Source organism: Xiphophorus maculatus, chromosome 18, assembly GCF_002775205.1.
Source record: "Xiphophorus maculatus strain JP 163 A chromosome 18, X_maculatus-5.0-male, whole genome shotgun sequence".
NCBI classification, from domain to species: Eukaryota; Metazoa; Chordata; class Actinopteri; order Cyprinodontiformes; family Poeciliidae; genus Xiphophorus; species Xiphophorus maculatus.
The window spans coordinates 24620603-24640882 of NC_036460.1; the positions used below are offsets into that span (position 1 = coordinate 24620603).

The following is a 20280-nucleotide window of genomic DNA, read 5'->3' on the forward strand; positions in this document are numbered from 1 at the left end:
TCCTACAAATTAGTGAGCAAATCCCTCTTAAACCAAACAGAATATAAATGTATATATTTAAAATAGATTGAATGATAAAATTTGATTTTAAGTGCTTCTTTACATCAGTAAAGCATAGGAAATGTGTTTATGGTGCTTCTTTGCATTCGCACGTTCTTGTTTCTTATAAATACTGTTGATTTCCTCTTAGTATAAATTTAATATGTGTAGTTTTATATTTGTGACACCCTTTGGCCTTAGGTCGGTTTGAATTCTTATCAACATATAATGAAATTTGTTCATATTCAGTGTACAACCACATTGTTTATCTAGATTACCTAATAGCTTTTATTATCAGCAGCGGTGGTTTATCCAGCTCCAAAGTTGAAAGTGTGCAAAATCATTTCAGTGTAATGTCAGTATAATGTGTAATTTAGTATGCAGAACCAGCTGTGCAGATAAAATTCCCTGTCATTAAACTGTGCAGCAATGCTCCTTAAATCTACAGCTTTATTCAATATTACTGTTTGACCCCATGAGGCCTGTTTGTTCAAAAGCAAGGTTTGAAAATAACCAGATACATGTTAACGAGCTATTAAACATTCTTTTCATTGAGCAAAATCTAATTTCATTTTTTTGTGTTGATTTTTTTCAATCTCTGTAACACACATAAACACGGGGGAATTGTTTTTGCAAGCTGCACAGCTGCACTACTGGGTACAGAAACTTTCCCCACGGGCTTGAACTGCGGTTGGTTAGGGTGACTAACAACTGCTTCAGCTGAGCCACATCCTAAAAGTCAAGTCCCTTATTTTGTTATTATTATTTTGACTTAAAGTGAGGTGGAGTAGGTCTGATACATTTTTTCTTTGTAATTAGGACTTTATTGAGAAATGCTTAAAGAATTTACAGCATATTATCGAATAATTTTTGTTATTTTTCTCATGCTCATGAATGTCTTCTCAGCGTTACTCAGTTTATCTATGTTTCTACGGCAATCTGAAACATGTAGAAGCTTCCTGATTTGCGATTTGCTTATCCGATGCGCAGACGCATGGCTTCTCCTTTTCACATTTAAACTGTTCCACCACACACTCGGTTAGAGTCAGCTCTGTCTGCCTGTCCTTCTGACCAGTCCTTATGGACATTTATTCTCATTCTTCTCACTCTCTAACATGGTGGGTTTAATTTCCGTGAATGTCATTTAAAAATTCTAGTACTTCACGATTACAGGGTCATCTGTCAGAGAATTTAATCTAAGGGTGACAAATTGCGCTTCCTGTAGCTGCGGTCGGCGCTCTGGTCGCACTGCAGCTCATTAATTTCCTGCCCAAATACCAGCTTCTGTCATAACTGATAGAGAGTGGGTTGGAGAGAGATTATATGTCATTATTGCATTAATCAAACTCACGTGCACGCACTATTATAAGCCATGGGGCAGGTGACATTAATCCTGCAGAACTAGTTTGTGAATGTCTTGAGAACCTATCTTCTTGATAGTGGCAGAGTTGGAGAAAGTAATTTTATTTCACATTTGCATTTTTGTCTCTCCTGCTTTAATTGAACGCCAATGCAATAACGTGACGGGTAACGTCAAAAGCTTGCAGCAATCATTTGTATTGGTAAATAAGTTTCATTTTAAATCTTCAGACAGTAGACCATGCTTAAGGGTGGAGGTTGCATAAACCCTGTAAAGCCAATCAGGAAGCTCCTTTAATGCAATAACACTGGTGTCATCTGTGGCTCTAAGGCTCCCTTGGTCAGAAACACACAAGTTCTTCATAAAATGCAAAGTCTACCTGTTTAAGTCTTACAATTTTCTGAGCTTGTTTTGTCATTTGTACTGTCATGTGGGATATCATATAGGATGGAACCTTTTCCATCAACAGATAAGAGGTGGGCCCAGGTCAGTACACCACATAAGCACCATACTTGAATTCCAAGTCAATAATTTCAATTTGCAATTTACAATTTTTTATTTCACAAGATTTAAGCTATGGGGTGCTAGTAATCTTTTTGGAAATAATTCTGAGTTAAAAGGAGTATTATACCTCATTTATTTTGTGTACTTTTTAGGCATTTTATTTCTGGTTGGGCTGCAGAATAGCACACAAAAATGTGATTAATTGAATTTGTCCACATTACCCTTCTTCTAGCTTGTCGTCAAAATGCAGCCATTGTTTCAGTGGCATTAGCTCTGTCAGGTCACCCACTGGTGGAGTTAGCTGGATATTTCATGCATCAAACAAGTTCTCCAATCATGGCCAGTTCCTTCCCAATGAACTCTTTTCTCAAGATTGTCAGAATCCACAAGTGTTTGGGTTTTTGTAATGGTTAGAAAAGATCTTGTGAACTCCACTTGTTCATTATTACCAGTAGGGTTTTGCTACATAAATTAATTTCTTTTTTGTGTTTATTATTTCATTATTAATTCCTGTTTTTTGGGGTTAATTTCAGTTCTGCATATTGGGTTATTCTATTGTATATTTTTTTCTTTTTTTTGGTTTTTGGATTCTTTGAGCCTTATTTCATCTCCCTTTGTGTTAACCTATTCCTCCGTTTTACTGCTTTCATTTGGACGCAGCTGTTCCACATCTCCTCTGATTAGTTCACCTGGCTCTTTTTTGACATTTCCCACCCCTGTCTCAACATTTAAGCTCCCAGTTTGTAATGTGATATTGTGTTAAAAACAAAGATGTTTTTTTTCTTCATTCTTATTTGTTTTAGCTTTTTTGCCACTGTACAATGTTAATAAAAAGTTATGAAAAATAATTATCCATTGACATAAAGAACATTAGATGCAAACATTAAATACACATGTGCATTACGACCAGACAAAAACTTTACAGAAGAACAGTTCAGGTTAGAGTGGACAAGTAAAACAATGACGTCTAGTACCATGTCGATATCAGTTCTCCGTGCATAAACTAGCTTTCCAAAATTTGGGGTGAATTTATTATAAGTAGGATTTTATCTCTGAAGTAAAATGATATTTACTTATAATGACAAAAGGATAATACATTGTGTAATAAATTGTCAGAAAACATAGGGAGCTATTTATGAAAAGGAAAATCAAAATAAGGAACATTATCAGTCTTTCTTACATTCCACACTCTTACAAAAGCTTAAAGTACATTTGTGCGATTGTTACTGTACAACATTTTGTTGACGCCTACTTGCATTTAGTCTAATTACAGCATTTCGTCAGTGAAATACTTGACTTTCATTATTTATTTACAAATGTTACATGTTTCCATGTGATAAGAAAAGAAGAAAACAGTTTTTTAAAAGATAGATCAGTCAAGATCAATTTGCCAACAGAAGAGTTTTTGTGGTAATCTTTTCAGAGCACTTGTGGTAGTTTGTAAATACAACCGCTATGAGTTGTCTTGAATTATTACAACCTTTTACTGTGAAACATAGCAGTAAAAAGTAAAATAGATTTTATTTGTAATAACAGAAATTATGTGTGGTGATTGAAAAGTACTTCAGAATACGACTTAGAATCTACAATTTTCTGCATTTGGAACATTTCTGTGGTAGAATGGAACAACAATCCTAAAAAAAAAAGGTACCAATCCCTCCATAATGTTGTTATTATTTGTGATCAAATTTACAGTATACATTACAACCACACAAAAGGCACATGAAACTAAAACAGCACTGCAAACATGCAGAACTGGGTCACTTATAACTAAGCTAAAGTGCAGTTTGAGCAAGATTAAACCACAGGATGCAGAAATTGACAGTAAGCTTTGTTAAGGAAATGTGCGAATGAGTAAGCAAAAAACATTTTTGCATGATATTCGCTGAAATAACAGATGCTGAAATTACTGGCACATCCGAATTGTCCGAGTCCATTCACAGTCTGCTTATTTTAAGAGTTTGTGCAGGATTTCTAATAAAACGTACTGCCACATACGACAACACTAGACAGTCGTCCAGGTATGAAAGACATCAGCAGTTGAAACTTGAGGCTGATGTGCATTGATTGATGAGGGATGTGTCATTGTGCGACAGTCTGGTAGTGTGGTCCATTGGTGACATCTCCATGTGCGTTAGTGAGGATTTGGAAGACTCCTGGGTGTCTTTGCAGAATGTGGTCATGAGTCTCTTCCTGAACACTCTGCACAGGAAGACGTAAATAAGCGGGTCAAGGCAGACATTAGTTGCAGACAGCCACAGTGTGGTTTCCTTGGCAATGTAGATCGCTTTCTTTGCTCGGCAGTCACCGCCGTCTCGGGTTTGAGTCAGTGTATACGGTACTCGTACAAAATGGAAAGGGGCGAAGCAGACGAAAAATACCCCCACCACCACAAAGACTTTGGCTTTGGTTCTTCTATTTGCAGCATGAGATTTGCTCTTTGAAGTTTTGTATGATTCATAGACCTTCTTGCTGATGAACGTGTAGCAAAACACCATCAAGGCAAACGTGCCCCAAAAGATGACCTAAAACAGAAATATATAAGACATGAAACACAACCAGTCATCTGGCGTCAAAGTTTTACAAGCTGAGTTGTTAGTGGATTAAGCCTGACTGAAAGTAGTTCTAAGGCTATGCAGTTTTGATTCCTTTTTGTAAATGAAATATGCATATTCTAAATAAGTGATGTGGTATATAAGTAGACTAATGCGCCCCATTTGCTAGGAGTTGAAGCAATTGCTTTTAAATGCTTAGTTCATAAGCATGGGGACGACTTTCTATTGGATACATCAAATAACTGTTAAGAATCCAAGTAAAACTTGTTTCTCAAAATATTTGTACAGTGGTTACCTGGCAGAAGTAGTTAAATCCCTCATGCCATAGTTTGCCAGCTTCGCCCTTCATGGAGGAGCATTTCAGTTTGCCCCCCGAGGGTTTAGGGGGCTGGTTGCTGAGAATGACATTGGGCAGGGCCAGAGATAGCATTACAACCCATATTGCTGCACTCAGCCTCTGGCCGACCCGAACCTTCTGCAGGGCACACTTTCCGAAGGGCTTTACAATCTTCAGGTAGCGGTCCAAGCTGATGAGGCCCAGCAATAAGATGCTGATGTACATGGTGATGTAGAAAAGAACAGCAGAGAATCTGCAATGGAAGGCCCGCAGCTGCCAGAAACCCACTCCTGCATCACTCAAGATTTTGATAGGGATGGTAAGAGTCATCAACAAGTCGGCCACCACCTGTTGGTAAAATGTGAAATGTATTTTTTTTATTATTGTTGTTTCCAACCACTCTGTATCAATAGCAACTTATGTTCTTAAGTAAGAGCTTACCACATTCTTTAAAAAGACCAGGAAAGTTGTGCTGCTGGGAATTCTGAAGAAGATCCACGCAGCTAAAGAGTTCAGCACAAGGGCTACGATACAAAGAATGCTGTATAGAACTGGGAATATCACAGATGTCACACTGGTGTCTCTATCACACTCCTTGGAGGCGTTCACCGTGGCGTTCATCTTCTGATCCTAAGTGAACCTTTGAAAAGACGATGACATACAAGACTGGTCACTTGAAGAACGTCAGGTGCAGTTGCAGGTGAAGTGAAAATGATGAAGTGCTGTTGAGAATTTTTGGATGTACCACCTAAACTTGCATCTTTTGACTAACAATGGTTTGTGGTCAGTTTATCACTTCCTCAATTTGTCCCCACATTGTGCATAGACGCATTTAAATTTCATCTTGTCCAGCTTCCAGGTTTTATCTGTATAATAAAGAACCCGTACCTAAGTACTTGAACCATGGCGTATTGCTTTATGCTCTCATTGTAGTTTAATTTTTCATAAAAACAAATGTCCAATTTGACTAATGTCGCACGATGGAAAAATGTTATTCACTCCAATCCCATTTTTTTTGGTTCAAATCCTTATTTTACATTATGTATGGCCATTAAATTGCACATTTCTCTGCTGTTGACCACATAATATAAAATAACTTTGACTTGTTTGTTGCCACATTCCACATACAGTACAGACCAAAAGTTTGGACACATCTTTCTAATTCAATGGGTTTTCTTTATTTTCATGACTATTTATAAGGCAAGAAATCCCACTTATTAACCTGACAGGGCAACACCTATGAAGTGAAAATCATTTCAGGTGACTACCTCTTGAAGCTCATCAAGAAAATGCAGAGTGTGTGCAAAGCAGTAATCACAGCAAAAGGTTGCTACTTTGAAGAAACTAGAATATAAGGGGTATTTTCAGTTGTTTTACACTTTTTTGTTTAGTGCATATTTCCACATGTGTTATTCATAGTTTTGATGCCTTCAGTGTGAATCTACAATGTCAATAGTCATGAAAATTAAGGAAACTCATTGAATTAAAAGGTGTGTCCAAACTTTTGCTCTGTACTGTACATCCCCTCCGGCATGTACTTATTAATACATGGGCATAAACTACCACAACAAGACTACCAACATACAAGATGGCAAAGAGAAGCAATGACTAGTTCCAGGCAATCTGTGACATTGTAAGGAAATTTTAATACATTTAAAGTAGGTTGTTCAATACAATAACTTCCAGTAGAAGCAAAAAAAAAAACTTTTTCAGGAACTGCATGCTTTATCGGCTATTATTTGTTCCTTTTTTAAACGAATTTGGAAAAATCTACATGTGCCCTATTTCCACAAGTACAATATGCAAAAGAATTACCCTGCGAACTGCTAAGCTGCTACTGTTTTACCTGTCCTTCAGTTGTAACACTTATTAATAACATCTGTGAGCAACTCCAAGATGGTGAAAAGCTGATGTAAATCAATCAGTCCTAAAGATAAAGACAATAGTATTCAAGCCATTCTAACAATACAGGAGAACAATTTCAAAACACAAGTTTTGAAATTGTGGAAAATGAAAAATTAGCAACATGATTTGCCAGAAAATCATGTTGGTTTATGTTCTGTCATTTAAATGGCATGCAATTGCCAAATAGATGTTACTTGATGAACATATTTGTTTGAAGATACAACTGCCCCACCTGAAAGTGTGTGTGAAATGTAAGGAGCAACACCGAAGCAGAGAGCGTTGCTGTGACAGCATAAATAATGTTTTCAAACAACGGATGGTCTAAGCTTGCTCTGCAACACGATTCTTTGCATTCAACCGATATTTTGTGCCAATGAAAAGTCGAGTCTTACCTGCTGCTGTGACAGAGGGCATTGGAAGAATAACGAGAGCGGTGAAAAGTACACAATTTCACAAAACAACAGAGAAGTGAAAAATTCTATTCCCTTTTTCTCTCTTACTGCAACTCGGAAAGATGAAAAAAAAAAGAAGGCTGAAACAAAAATAAAAAAGCTATTTGTTTTTATCAGTATTGGTATTTTACCAGTAAGAAAAAACAAAAACAAAAAACGGCTTCTGATATTAGGACTGAGCCTCGCTGTTACTCTGAGCCTTGTCCCTCCTGCTGCTTTTCTGCTTTTAACTGCGTGTGTAGGCGTGCATGGGGGCGTGTGTGTGTGTGTGTGTGACGCTCTTACAATGGGTGGTCTCTGGAGTTATTGTGAGGCTGTCTTGTCACAATCCCAATGAGTTAGCTAGTCTTCCTCCGGGTGAAAGACCCTTTCCTTCCTTGCTTCCTGTTCCAATTGTCTGCTGAGAGTCTTGTTCTACTCCGTGCCAGTCCCTCTGCCTCCGTCAGCCCCACAAGCTGTTGACAGCCAAATGCTAAACCAAGAGCAAATTTCTCAAGAGTTTAGACCTCCTGCATAATGTTGCACTTCCCTTTACACCACAAGATGTGTTTATCTTGGTCTAAAACAGAAAGTGGTTTTTGGTGAATAGTGGAAGGACATTATATGAAAGCCACAGAGTTTTTTTTTTATCCTTTAAAAGACACAACAGAGTTGATCGTGTTTCTCAAAAGAAATTATTTAAAGAAATTTCTATAGTTTCATTTTTTTTTGTACACGTTATTATTGCAATATTATAGTAATCAAATGCAATACATGATATCCTCCAGTTTGCAAATCAAGTTTTGCTTTTACGACTCAATTCCCCTCTGTGTTAATTTTTATTATATTTTTCCTGAGAACTGTCCAAAATGACTTCCTGTGTGATTTTCCCTGGATTTGACCCAGGAATCATGACAGATGGAAAGAACGTGCCTAATAGGGAGTATGCATGCTAAAAAAAAAAAAAAAAAGTTGTTCTTCAGCCAGTCTTTAAAACTGTGAGTGAGATTAATGTCTATTTTAAATCCGTACATACGTTCAGTTTCACATCTCAGATATAATTTGAGATCCATCAAACAAATGACAAGGAAGTTTATTTTCAAGGGTGTTTATTGGGGTTGTTAAAATGTGCAACATTCCAATATAATTATGTGATTACTCTCACTTCAAGTAGGAGTTCTTAAAGCAGTGAAACTGAAGTCACATTGCACACAACTTGTACATCTTAAAGTAAACCACACAAAAACGACTGCAGCTGCTGATAGAGACATTGAATATGAGCAGAACGTGACAGTCCTTAACGTCTCAAAACGACTACATTTTGCATGCTAATATTATAAAGTGATGTTAGCATTTTAGACAAATAAAGTGACATGACCTACAAACTGCATCGGCATCTGAGCTCAAATCATAGCTGATATGAAATACATTTTTTTAATCACACCATTGTAAATCTGCCTTGTGTTTCTGTGGCGTTAGCAAATGTGTTGCTTTACGTTTCTGGTACTGAGCATCCTATTTTAATTCCAGCAAAGCCAGGCTGCCCAGTGGGTGTTGCAGCTTAGGGGCGCTATATGTAGTGTGGTCAGGAAGCACTGTATTTATTTTAGAGCAACCAAAATGCTACCACAGTGACACAGTTGCAACCTTTTATGGAAGCTTTGTCTACACCAACGAAGATTAACCAAACTCGGCCTGCTGAACGCTTGCAGTGACCCTGAAAGTAAAATGTTTTGACTCGTTTTCTCAGTATGTGATTGAGAAAAGCAAATAATTAAGTGAGAAGGTGAGGCCACATGAAGACTGGGTTTATAACAACATATTGTTACCAAAAGAAAGTCAGACAATGCTTTATAACAGAATAACAAAAAAAAGTTGCAGTGTTGTCACAGAAAAAGTACTTGGAGAGGACACGACTCACAAGTGCCACAGTGCATCTTGTTTCTTCAAGGGGTTGAATCATGTATTCTCCAGGCACATTGTACCATTTCACACCACAATCAAGTAACTATGTTACCTTCAGTTGTTATAGAAATGCTGTATACATCAAACATGTCTTAGAAATAATTTGACGCCTTGAAATCGGCTTCTGTCTCTTTGAGAAGCTGCTGCTCTTTCCAACACTCCTCCTTCAGCATCACAACAGTGCTTCTCCATTTTGTTGTTTACAATCGTTCTTAGGGCCACTGGACTGACAAGTGGCTCATATGGTGAGCTCAGTAGACTCCAAGGGGTTGGCTAATTGCCTCTGCTAGTCGAGTGGGGAAGGTCAGATGGAGGAGTGCTCTGTGAGACGGAAGCTCGGCTGGAGACTACAGCTCCAAGGTGGATCTTTGTGGAAATAGGTGGTGCTGTGTGAGAGCAAGCATTTAGGCGCCCTGTATAGTTGAATAAAAACGCCTATACACATGGTTATAGGCGTTTGTAATACAATTAAGATTAATTGGATTTTAATTTTGCCAATTAAAATTTAGATTTTACATTTGAAGTGCTCTTAGGGTCTGTAGCAATGTTTCTATTAAGGTTTTTTGATGCACAATTTGCAGTATTGTGTTAGAGAAGATTGATGGAAATGGTAAAATTGGGGGAAAACAACTTTTGTTCATTTCAGATAAGAAAATTGATTAAAATCACTTTTTGGCTTTTCAAAAAAAAGAGTTAATGCCTAAAACAAGAAATGGACACACATTTGCCAAATAAGTTCTGATGTAGCAAACTTTCCCGTCCACTGGTCGATCTGAGCACAAAACTTGAAAAAAAAAATCAGAGTCCATACCTCCTACTCAGAGGGGAAGACTGTCAGCACGGAGTGGCCACTGGGAGGCACTCCAACCTGGGATGGGATTGATGGAGGTCACATTAATGGAATATTTTCCATCTTTGACTGGTTTTTAAAACGGTGACAGGATAATCTGAAGGTCATCTGTCATTTTAATAAGAGGCATATAAAGGAAGCAAGCAAGGAAAAATAAAACACACTACCTAAACGGGATCTGATGTTTCACAAAATACTCTTCATTTCTTCCCTTTAAGAACAACGTAATGATATGGCTTACGTGGTTGCCTTGTTGAAGACGCGTTGCCTTCAAGAAGGCAACGCGTCTTTGAGCTTTTGTTTTCCTGGTGCTTTATTGCAATCTTTCATCATTGACATTAGTTTTTCCTTGAACTCTCGACAAAGGAAGACATAGAGCAGGGGATCCATGCAGATGTTGGTCGTAGCGAGCCAGTGGCTGAGTTCCTTGGCAAACCTTAGATACTCATAGGTCTGAGAGCAGTCTGTGCTAGAGTAGCTGACTTGCTGAGAAGTGTATGGGATCCTGATAATGTGGTATGGGCCAAAGCAGATGAAAAACACAATGATGACGAGAAAAACACGCAGTTTGATTTTCTGCTTCCCCTGGCTGTTGTTGCTACCCGAGTTTCTGTATGACTGGACGACTCTGTTTGCGATGCAGATGTAGCAAACCACAATGACCACACTGACGAACCAAAAGAATATGTTCATGAGGAGAGATGTTTGTTCGTGAAACTGTACTCCTGCTGGGCCTTTCAGAACCATGCAATTGGTGATTAATGAGGCGTTGGCCACGGATTTGTTCGTCAGGAGGATATTTGGCAAACCTGTACCTCCGAAGAAAACCAGCCAGACTGTGGCGGATATCACTTTGCTCACGGTCAGGCTTTGCCCAAACATCCTGCTGTGCGGCATCACGATCTTAAAGAAACGGTCCAGGCTGATGAGCCCCAACAAAGCAATGCATGTGTACTGTGCGTTGTAGAAAATGACAGCAAAAAAACGGCATGTCGGTCCAGCTAGCTGATCCCATGTGGTTGGCAAGTCTGCTGCGGCTTTCATTGGGATCATCAGGGTCATAATTATATCGGCAGCAACGAGATTTTTAAGATACACCACGAAGGTGGAGTTCGCCTTCAGATGCACAGATACCCACGCTGCCACGACATTCAACAACAAGGCAATGGGGAACATGAGAAAGAAGAGAGCTGGGAATATGTAAGGGTTGTAGGAAAACCTCTCACAAGCCGATTGATTGAGAGATGAATGGAGGGATGGACTTGTGTCAGCTGAGGAAAATCAAAACAAAGATCAAAGTGGTTAATGTTGTTTAAAAAATGATTTCAATACTAGCAGCTAAATTGAGAATTGATTTGATCTTTTGAACACCCACATGACGGATGAAGCTTCTCACCTTGGTTAGCATTAATTTCTGTATCCAGGTAATCAGCCATGATCTGTTATTTATTCCATGCAAAATTTGAACTGGAAGATAATATAAAGGAGTGTTTTTTAAAAAGCAAACAACCAGCTACTTCATAGTGCTTGTATATTTATTTTGATACATGACGATGTTTTACAAACAAAACTAGTCTTTTTGTCTTTTATTGAGTGGAGAGACACCAAGCACCAAAGTGTATGAGGTTAAACTAAATTTGATGAAAAATATTTTTGGTCATTTGAGTGGGGCAAACAGTCTTTTAATCTGAGTTATCCTCAACAATGACAGAGATAAATTTACATGACCATATCTAAACAGCAAATGTTTCTCCTAAATATGTCACCTCAGTTAAAAATAAATAAAAAATACATGAAATGTAAAAAACTTTAAATTGTATCAAGGGTATGAAATAATTAGCTATCCATATCCCTGTAGCGATTCTATATTTTCTTAGTGTGTTATTTCAGTAAATACAGACATTACCTTTCAGAATAGCTAACCTTATTTTATTCAGCACAGTCTTTTCTGTAAAATTACATCTGCTTATAAAATTTTCATAGAAACATATTTGCTTTAGTTGCTTTCTGGCAGCACAACAGAATGGCTTTGCATTGAGAGACCTCACAGGTGACTAAGGAATCAAGTTTAACTTGCACATATCTGCAGAAAAAACATACTCTGTTAATAATAATATCACAAAACATGTACAATATCATATTTTCAACCACTTAACACATCTTGTATACAATTTACTTTAAATTGTGTATAAGATATCACAACTAAACTCCTTTAACTCTTAGAGAAAAAATTGTTTTTCCTCAGTTTAGCTTTTAATAAAATGTTTTTTTTTTAATTATTAATTGATGATAAGTTTAATCACTAATTCTTATGTCGTGAGTTTTCTTTCACCATCCAAATAAAAAGATACTCATCATAACCAACAATAAGAAAAAAAATTGCTTTGATAAAAACTTACGACAGCTGAATTCAGTCGCTCATCAAGCACAGAAGTACATGTTGGGTGAGTCTGACAGAGATATGCTATTATAGGCGCTGAATAGCCACCTCTGATTTTCCTAGCAAACACATTGAACTGGCAGCTGTATTAAGACTGGTCATTTTTCAGGGCATATGCAAAAATAGGGAAAATGTGATGGTGTTTTCCAAAAACAAACAGGCACGGTGGTGCTGACACAAGAGACTCAAGCTGGGGGCTGATAGACTTGATATTTTAATTGAACTTTTAAAGATGCTATAATTTCTGTTGCTGATCACCAGAAATGAAATACTAATCTTGGTAACAATATAACATAGGCTTTTGTTTTTCCATTAGAAGATTAAATCACGTGACCTTTTATTAAGACCTTGCACTTTCTCTAACCCTGGTGTACGAAAATTCAAATACTGGAAATATCTGAAGAAAGCTGAGAAGATTAGTTCTCTGAGTACGATTTGATTTTATATATACATATGTTTACACATTTTGGATGGTTTTGTAAAGAATAAAAGAATACCCTGACCTAGGGGGCTGTTTCCAATGAGCTGCTAGAGATTTTGAGAACTTCTTCATCTCTTTTCTTTCACTCTGGGATAAAATGATTCTCTGACCCACTTATAGAAGTTAATGTGAAGTGAAGGAGTACTGCAACTCTATCAACTTTGACTTTTCTCTTTTCCCATTTTATGACTGAAAAAGAATGTGTGATGACCTTATGATTTCAGCAATAGCCCTTTTTCTATGCCAAATGGTTTACTTTATGTCACTTTTAGCACATAAAACCTTGTCTTAATGAATCCTATGCTGCACAACTGTTTTTAAATTTGTGAAATAAAAAAACTCTATCCCGTAACACATGTTAAGTCTGAATAATTTCAAGACAGGATTACATCAAAATAACTGACTAAACCTCATCTTAGTTGACAGATCATTCAGTCATCTGTCATGATTCAGTAACTACAGCTTTTACATACTGCACTCTGAAATACATAAATATATTAACATAGTGTTCTGTTTTCACCTTAGAGTTCTTTCCTATTGGGGTAGTAAAAGAAATAAACAAAGAAATCATCAAAAATGGAATTTAATACAAGTTTACCTCTCATTTTCACAAATTAACATAAAAAAAATTCAATAAAGAGAAATATACACATATACAAAGAATACAAGACTGGGGAAAATGATTTAATTTATCCACCACCGAGATTTGTTAGAGATTTGATATTTGGTCAGCTGGTAAGACAAAAGTCCAAAGCAATATTTTTTGTTCTGTCTCATCTTCATTACGATTATTCTTAAACTCTTTTACAAGAATCACTGCTGGTACTTAGTTTCATTTTAGCTGTACTCAGAAAAAAAAAATATTGGTATCAAGAATTTACAAAAGCAAACTGAAAGTTTATTAGTAGATAATAAATAATTTGTTGCGTAAGCTCACCGATTTCTGTAAAAAAAGGAACCGTTTAAAAGAGAAGTGTGACAGAAAAAAACTGAACTCAATGAACCAAAGTTAACTATTTATCTCAGAAGTCATGAATAGCAACAGGCCCAAATTGATTGCAGTGGCTACGACTATATTTTAAAGATGTAGTGGCCATATTGGATTTGGGAGTCTGATTTGAAGAAACCCTTCCCTGCTAGAACTGCATCTTGAGGGGAATTCCTGGAAATCTTGTAAAATTGCACTTTTGAGTCAAAACTGAGAGCAGAAATAAATTGCCTTCTTCACCCCAAATGTGGAGAAGTCATGGTTTTTGTTTGATATTTGTTTCTTCTCTAATTTAAAAAAAAAATGTTTTTGCAAAAAACACAACACACTAAAAAAACAAGAACACAAGAACAACCCCTGATTTAAAATGTCTCTCAATTTGGAGAAATCTTTAGTTTTCACTGAGATGATACTTAAAAAAAAAATAAAAAAATTGAAAAACACAGTAATCTGTGTAACCAGTCTTTCATCTCAAAAAGATGCCGATCTACATCTGGTCACTAGAGGGCTGTGCAGCATAACATTTAAAACTGACCTTTTCACTGTTTTTCTCTTAAGACATGTTTAAACCTGAGGAAGTCTCTCTTTTTGACAATCACCCTCTGTTCAAAATACAGATACCTGCTCCTTTTACAATGTCAGTCAGTTTGTTTTTGTAGCTTTTGCACAGGAGAACATACAGAAACGGGTCGAGGAAGACGTTTGTGGAAGCAACCCAGATGGCTAATTCGTGCAATATGAGCAACCATTCTTGATTGCAGACATCAACTTGCTGCAGATTAAGAGGAATGCGTAGTATATGCAGAGGAACAAAGCACACACAAAACACAAGGAGAACCACAAAGACCCGTAGTTTGGTCTTCTTCTTTCCTTTGCCGTTGTTGCTCCCGGAGTTTCTGAAGGACTGCAGGACTCTCATTGTGATGCAGACGTAGCAAGACACAATCAGCACGCTGCAAATCCAGAAAAGTATCTCCATAGAGCTCACCACGTACCTGTGAAAAGTCAACCCAACTGGACCCTTGAGGGACAAGCACATGTCTTCCGAGTCATTACGAGGAGTTTCATCAGTTAGAATCATAGTTGGGACAGCCGTAACTCCGAACAGCACAACCCAGACGAAGGTGGACGTTATTTTGCTGAACATTACGTTTTGTCCCAGCGTGGTTCCCCAAGGCCTAACAATTTTGAAGAAGCGGTCCAGGCTGATAAGACCCATCAAGGTTATGCTGGTGTACAAACTAGTGTAAAAAATGACTCCCGCGTAACGGCACAGAAAGACTTTAATCTGAATTTTTGCCCCAGGAAGCAGGTTTGCGGCCAGGGGAGGGATGGTCGCTGTCATGAGCAGGTCAGCCAGCACAAGGTTTTTGAGATAAACTACAAAAGTGGAAACTGAGCGGAGGTGGAAAGACACCCACACTGTGACCGCGTTAAGCAATAACGCAAAGGGGAACATGATGAAGAAAAGACAGGCAACGATGACCTTTGTGGTGTCAAGGCTCGAAGGGCTGCAGTCCGAGATGTTTGACACGTTACTGTGCATCCTCGGGATCTGTTAGGAAACATTGGAGCATCAAACAATTCTCAGAAACACATAAAAAACAAACAAAGCACTGACATTTGATTTTCATCTCCGATTGACTTGCTAATGTCGTTAATGAGTCCTCGCGACAAATAGTTTGACCGAAACAACATCACGAAATTAGAAGAGTTTGTCTGGACTTACGTCAGCTGTGGACAGGGTCAGGACAGGGTTCTGAAATGAACTGGAACACGTTTCTGATTTATTAAGAAAGGGGAATGACTTCTGCTTTACATCTTAATCCTGCTTTCCCCAGCACGTCTGATTTGCAATTGCCATTAGGAAAGAAAACATTTGTTGCAGTGTCCAACCAGAGCATTTGAATGCATCCTGAAACTTGAACCTGACAACAAGGAATGGATATTATGTAATTGCTGTTTTACTTTTCCCTCTTTTTAAATCAAAACCTCTAGTTGTTACACGGGCACAATCAACTTAAGATGCACCACTGCATTCTTTTCTGTCTTCCCTCAAGGGATGTCCTAAGATGCATTGATTTGAAGTCATTGACGTTTAGACACTTGCCAATACTGAACTGCATTCAAAGTTATGTCATTCCCCCCACTTCCTCCATCCTACCCATTCTGACACTCAGTCAGAGCTTCAGTCAGCCATCTTTATCACACCCAGACAGCTGAATGTACTGAATTTCTGCCACGTGGTTGGTCGAGTCACGATATGGCTGAACAAACACCAACATATCTGGAGTCAGACCACAGATACTTTTCAATTTCCTCAGTGTTTAATGAAGTACGATGCAAAATCTACAGAAGACTCACAACTCAACAAAAAGACGTATACAGTCATTAGAACTTAATCTGAAGGAAAAACCAATAACAAAATATAAAGGACAAACACAAACATGAAATATGTGAGACACAAAAGGTCACCATACTTTTTGTTTTTAGATAATCATTTGGTATAACAACATACAAGAGAAACTTCTTGCTTGTTATAAAGAGGAAGAGGGAACCGAAACTCTGCAAAAAACAAACAAACTTGAAAATAAAAAGTCTGAATTCTCATCACTTTCAGTTGCTTTTTGGTTACATGTTGTATCACATTTGATGCCATTTCTCATTTTACCATATGTACAATTCTCAACAACAGGACATTTCTGAAGTGCCCTGCAGTCTGTCACAGAAAGTTTACATATCCAGTGCTCTGTCACAAGACTCTACCTTATATCCAGCAGATTTATGTGGATGCAGACGAGTCCCTGACTGACTCTGAGCCTCTTTCTGTTAACCAGCTGCAGGTACCGGGAGGCAGCCGCAGGGTCTTGAACAAAGTGGTCCTGAAGGACTGACAGAGGAAGAAGTAGATCAGAGGGTCCAGCACGGCATTTAGAGAAGAGAGGAAAAGTGTGCTTTCCTTTAGCTGGAAGAAGAAAAGCCGGAGCTTGCAATCAAAGAGAACCCCTCTAGTCTGGCTCATTGTGTAGGGGATTCGTGCAAAGTGAAACGGCACAAAGCACACAAAGAACACCGCTAGCACGAGGAATACATTTGCATTCATTTTTCTCCTGGCTTGGGGAGACTTCCGAGTTGTTTCTGTCCTTGTCGCTAAAGATATCGTCCCTCCAGGGCAGCGGGACTTAGTGCGAGAGTAGGATTTGTACAACTCTTTGGAAATTAGAGTGTAACATATTATCACGGCAACCAAGTTTCCCCAGAAAATCACTTGACAGACGTGATTTACCACTTCGTGCCAAAACAGACCAGCCTCTGTCTTCAGGTCACTGCACTTGAAGTATGGAGAAGCTGGGGCTTTTCGTGTAAGGATCACATTTGGCAGGCAGAGAACCAGCAAAAAGCTCCAGACCGCCCCCGAGAGGAATTTCCTGCGGGCCAGACGGGCAGAGTTGGTGCCTCTGAACGGCATCAGGGTCTTTCTGCAGCGATCGATGCTGATGAGCCCGAAGAACAGGATGCTGATATACATTGTGAGGTAAAACAGCACAGAGGAGACTCGACACACAAAAATCCTTACGTGTGACGGCGCCATGTTGGAGTCGGACAGCACCTGCAAAAATAAAGTGTTCATTCTTTTAGGGTTTGCGCTTTTGTTTTTCTTCTTACATTCACACAGTTTGAGATTTACACAGTTCTAATTATTAAATTGAGGAAAGGCTTTTAATCCCCACTAGATATTTAGCCCACATTTATTACTTGCAGATTTTCAGAAGCTCCTATTTATTAAGTATTAGGTGAAATTTTTCATCAACTGGGATAATTTTGACAACAGAAGTTTAATAGGAGATAGATGCTGAAAACCTAAAGAAATAAACCAAACAATGTCCACCACATGCACTGCCACCAATGATGCAGGTAATATGTTTATTGCATAGAGATTGATATCTTTAAAACCTTTTTTCTTTTATTTTAAGCTTGCTGTAGCCCACACTTAGACTGAAAATCCTGAATATGCCTTGCTTCACAACTCTGTTAACATTTCTCCTTGTGCACCTCTCTATTGAAAGTTTTCCTTCCACTCAACTTTCAAATTATATATCTGCATTGAGCACTCCATGAACAATCAGTTTCTTTTGCATTGACTGTTTGTGGTTTATGCTCTTGTGAAGTGTGTCTATTAGAAACTGAATAGGGCATTTTCACTTTTATAAAACAATAAGCTTTTTCTGTTGACATTTTAATTTGGACTGTTGAGATTCATCTGTACTGCTCTGCCTACAAATATACATTAATCAGTCAAAGCAACACTAAAGGTACGGTCTTAATGAAGGAATACTATTATAACATAGAAAACTGTAACGTTTTACATCATACGTTTTTTTTTTTTGGCCATTTCAAATATCCTGTCCTCTTGTCTTTCCCATTTTAAATATTGCTATAATGAAACCACTACTGTCATAGATATACACAAGAACACATGAAGTTATCGGTGGCTGATTTTTTTTTTATTTTTATTTTTTTATATTATTTTTATTAATTTTAGATTCGTTACAATATAAAGAACAAAGAAGAAACCTGTGCCGCCACACACATACAAACAAACAAACGAACAAACAAACAAACAAAAAAAAATTCTACAACAAAATACCCCACAAGCACGAGAAACAGGGTGTCAATCCTCTCCTCCAGTCCATGTCATCCCTCAGCCATCAAGAGCGGAGAAACAAAAGCAGGCAAGAATAAATAGAGCTATAAAACAAAATAATAATAATAAAAAATAAAAATAAAATAAAATCCTAGGGACCAAGCAGAAAAGACTCAAGGGGACCCCAAAGTGTCAAAAATGTATCTGATTTGTGATTGAGATCATGGGTCAGCTTTTCCAAAGGAAGGATAACAGATATCTGTGTGAGCCACATATTTACTGTGGGGGCAGAAGGAGAAGTCCATTGTAACAAAATACATTTCTTGGCAAGAAATTGAAGAATCGTAAACAAGGATTTAGAATGTGCATCCAAATGATTGGGGGAAACATTTAGAAGATAGAACACAGGAGACAAAGAAAAGCGAACACCCAAAACCTTTTCAATCACCAAATGTACGTCCCGGTGGCTGATTTTTTAAAGCTTCTTGATCAATATAAAAGCGTACATTTTAAACTTAATGTGGAACCAATAATTTAGCAACTAAGTAAATTTTGTTCCCTTTGCAACCAAAGATAAACCTCAAAGTTTTATTTAATTTTTTATCTTTACCAGGAGCACCAGCATATATGGAAGGCATAAAAGCCACTGATTTTTTTTATTTCTATTTTACTTTTTTTTTACACAAGCTACTGCATATAAATGTAACAAACCTTGAAGGGGAACGTCAGCGTCATGACAACATCGGCGACAACGACATTCTTCAGGTAAATAATGAAGTGCGACTGAGACGGGATGCGAAAAAACACCCACACTGCTACAGAATTGAGAGAGAGTCCCACCAGGAAAAGACAGGAGTACAAAACGGGCAGAACCAGCGTCTTAAAAATGTTGTTGCGGGAGCAGGTGGTGTTGATGTGGCTGTGGTTGCTGGGGAACAGCTGAAGGGTTACATTTCCATCCATGTGTGCGGCTAAAAGTAAGAACAAATCAATTTGGGGTCGCTTAAAACATGCATCAATCAATACAAAATACATAACAAAAGATTGTGTTTCTTATTTATTTTTTAAAAATATAAATGCATCCTTTGACCTCAACTCATTTCATTCTAAAAGTAAAAGCAAAAATCTTGAAAAACTACTAAACAAGACCCACTGTGGCGTTTTATTCATCACTTTGAATACCCTATCTCACAGCAGAATCACTTCCTCACTTATTTGTTGTTGCAAATTTACTGTAAGCTTCTTCACCGACCTGATCGTTTTGATGATGCGTATCAATGCAATTTCTTGGTATCTCTTCTCAGTATTCTTTCCAGATGTCATGCTCCATAGGCTTTATGCCGGTTCGTGTCTGTCTCTGTGTTTTAAACAGAGTTTTGTTTCTGGGTCATCATGGGATGAAACTCTCATTTCTCCATTCTCTTTCCTGAGACAACAAGTCTTTAAAAAAATTGCATTTCTGGGTGTGCATTGATCAGAAGATTTTTTTGTAAGTTTTTAATATAGGTTTCAGCTTTCTTTAAACTGAATTTGAAAAATGTGAAAACTGTACCATAGTATATATATAAACACAAACAAAAAAGACAATCAGTTACTTTCCTGCAATCTCTATTTTCAAAACATTTGACCTCAGATATGTGCTTCCTCTTTGCAATTTTGTTCCTATTTGCAACAGTTGTGCAAATAGGAACCTGCCAAGCCTGCCCGAGCTCACCGAGCCACCGAGTTGGGCAATGCGGATGTCTGGATAAGTCTGTGAGGATTTGGATTTTGTGTGTCT

The 20280-nt window shown here is 37.8% G+C and overlaps 4 protein-coding genes across 5 annotated transcripts; all 4 read right to left on the reverse strand.

Moving 5' to 3' along the window:
• Positions 1-3062: 3062 nt before the first annotated feature.
• On the reverse strand, positions 3063-7568 carry LOC102236835 (P2Y purinoceptor 13-like). 2 transcript variants are annotated; one of them, XM_023350933.1, is made up of 4 exons: positions 7438-7568; positions 5237-5435; positions 4754-5143; positions 3063-4428 (listed from the first exon to the last, which is right to left on the reverse strand). In XM_023350933.1, the coding sequence occupies exons 2-4, from the start codon at positions 5414-5416 to the stop codon at positions 3937-3939; spliced, it is 1062 nt and encodes a 353-aa protein (XP_023206701.1). In that variant the 5' UTR covers positions 5417-5435; positions 7438-7568; the 3' UTR covers positions 3063-3936. The 2 variants fall into 2 exon arrangements, with proteins under 2 accessions (XP_023206701.1, XP_005800983.1); XM_005800926.2 differs by lacking the exon at positions 7438-7568 and adding an exon at positions 7093-7352.
• A 2648-nt stretch (positions 7569-10216) lies between these two features.
• On the reverse strand, positions 10217-11382 carry LOC102237097 (P2Y purinoceptor 13-like). The gene is made up of 2 exons (XM_005800927.1): positions 11343-11382; positions 10217-11217 (listed from the first exon to the last, which is right to left on the reverse strand). Exons 1-2 carry the CDS (start codon positions 11380-11382, stop codon positions 10217-10219), a joined length of 1041 nt encoding a protein of 346 aa, XP_005800984.1.
• A 3068-nt stretch (positions 11383-14450) lies between these two features.
• Positions 14451-15401, reverse strand: LOC102237352 (P2Y purinoceptor 13-like). The gene has a single exon (XM_005800928.1). It carries the CDS (start codon positions 15399-15401, stop codon positions 14451-14453), a length of 951 nt encoding a protein of 316 aa, XP_005800985.1.
• Positions 15402-16163: 762 nt separating this feature from the next.
• LOC102237608 (P2Y purinoceptor 12-like) lies at positions 16164-19937 on the reverse strand. The gene is made up of 3 exons (XM_014469482.2): positions 19753-19937; positions 19212-19471; positions 16164-17465 (listed from the first exon to the last, which is right to left on the reverse strand). Exons 2-3 carry the CDS (start codon positions 19461-19463, stop codon positions 16638-16640), a joined length of 1080 nt encoding a protein of 359 aa, XP_014324968.1. The 5' UTR covers positions 19464-19471; positions 19753-19937; the 3' UTR covers positions 16164-16637.
• Between the last annotated feature and the right edge of the window lie 343 nt (positions 19938-20280).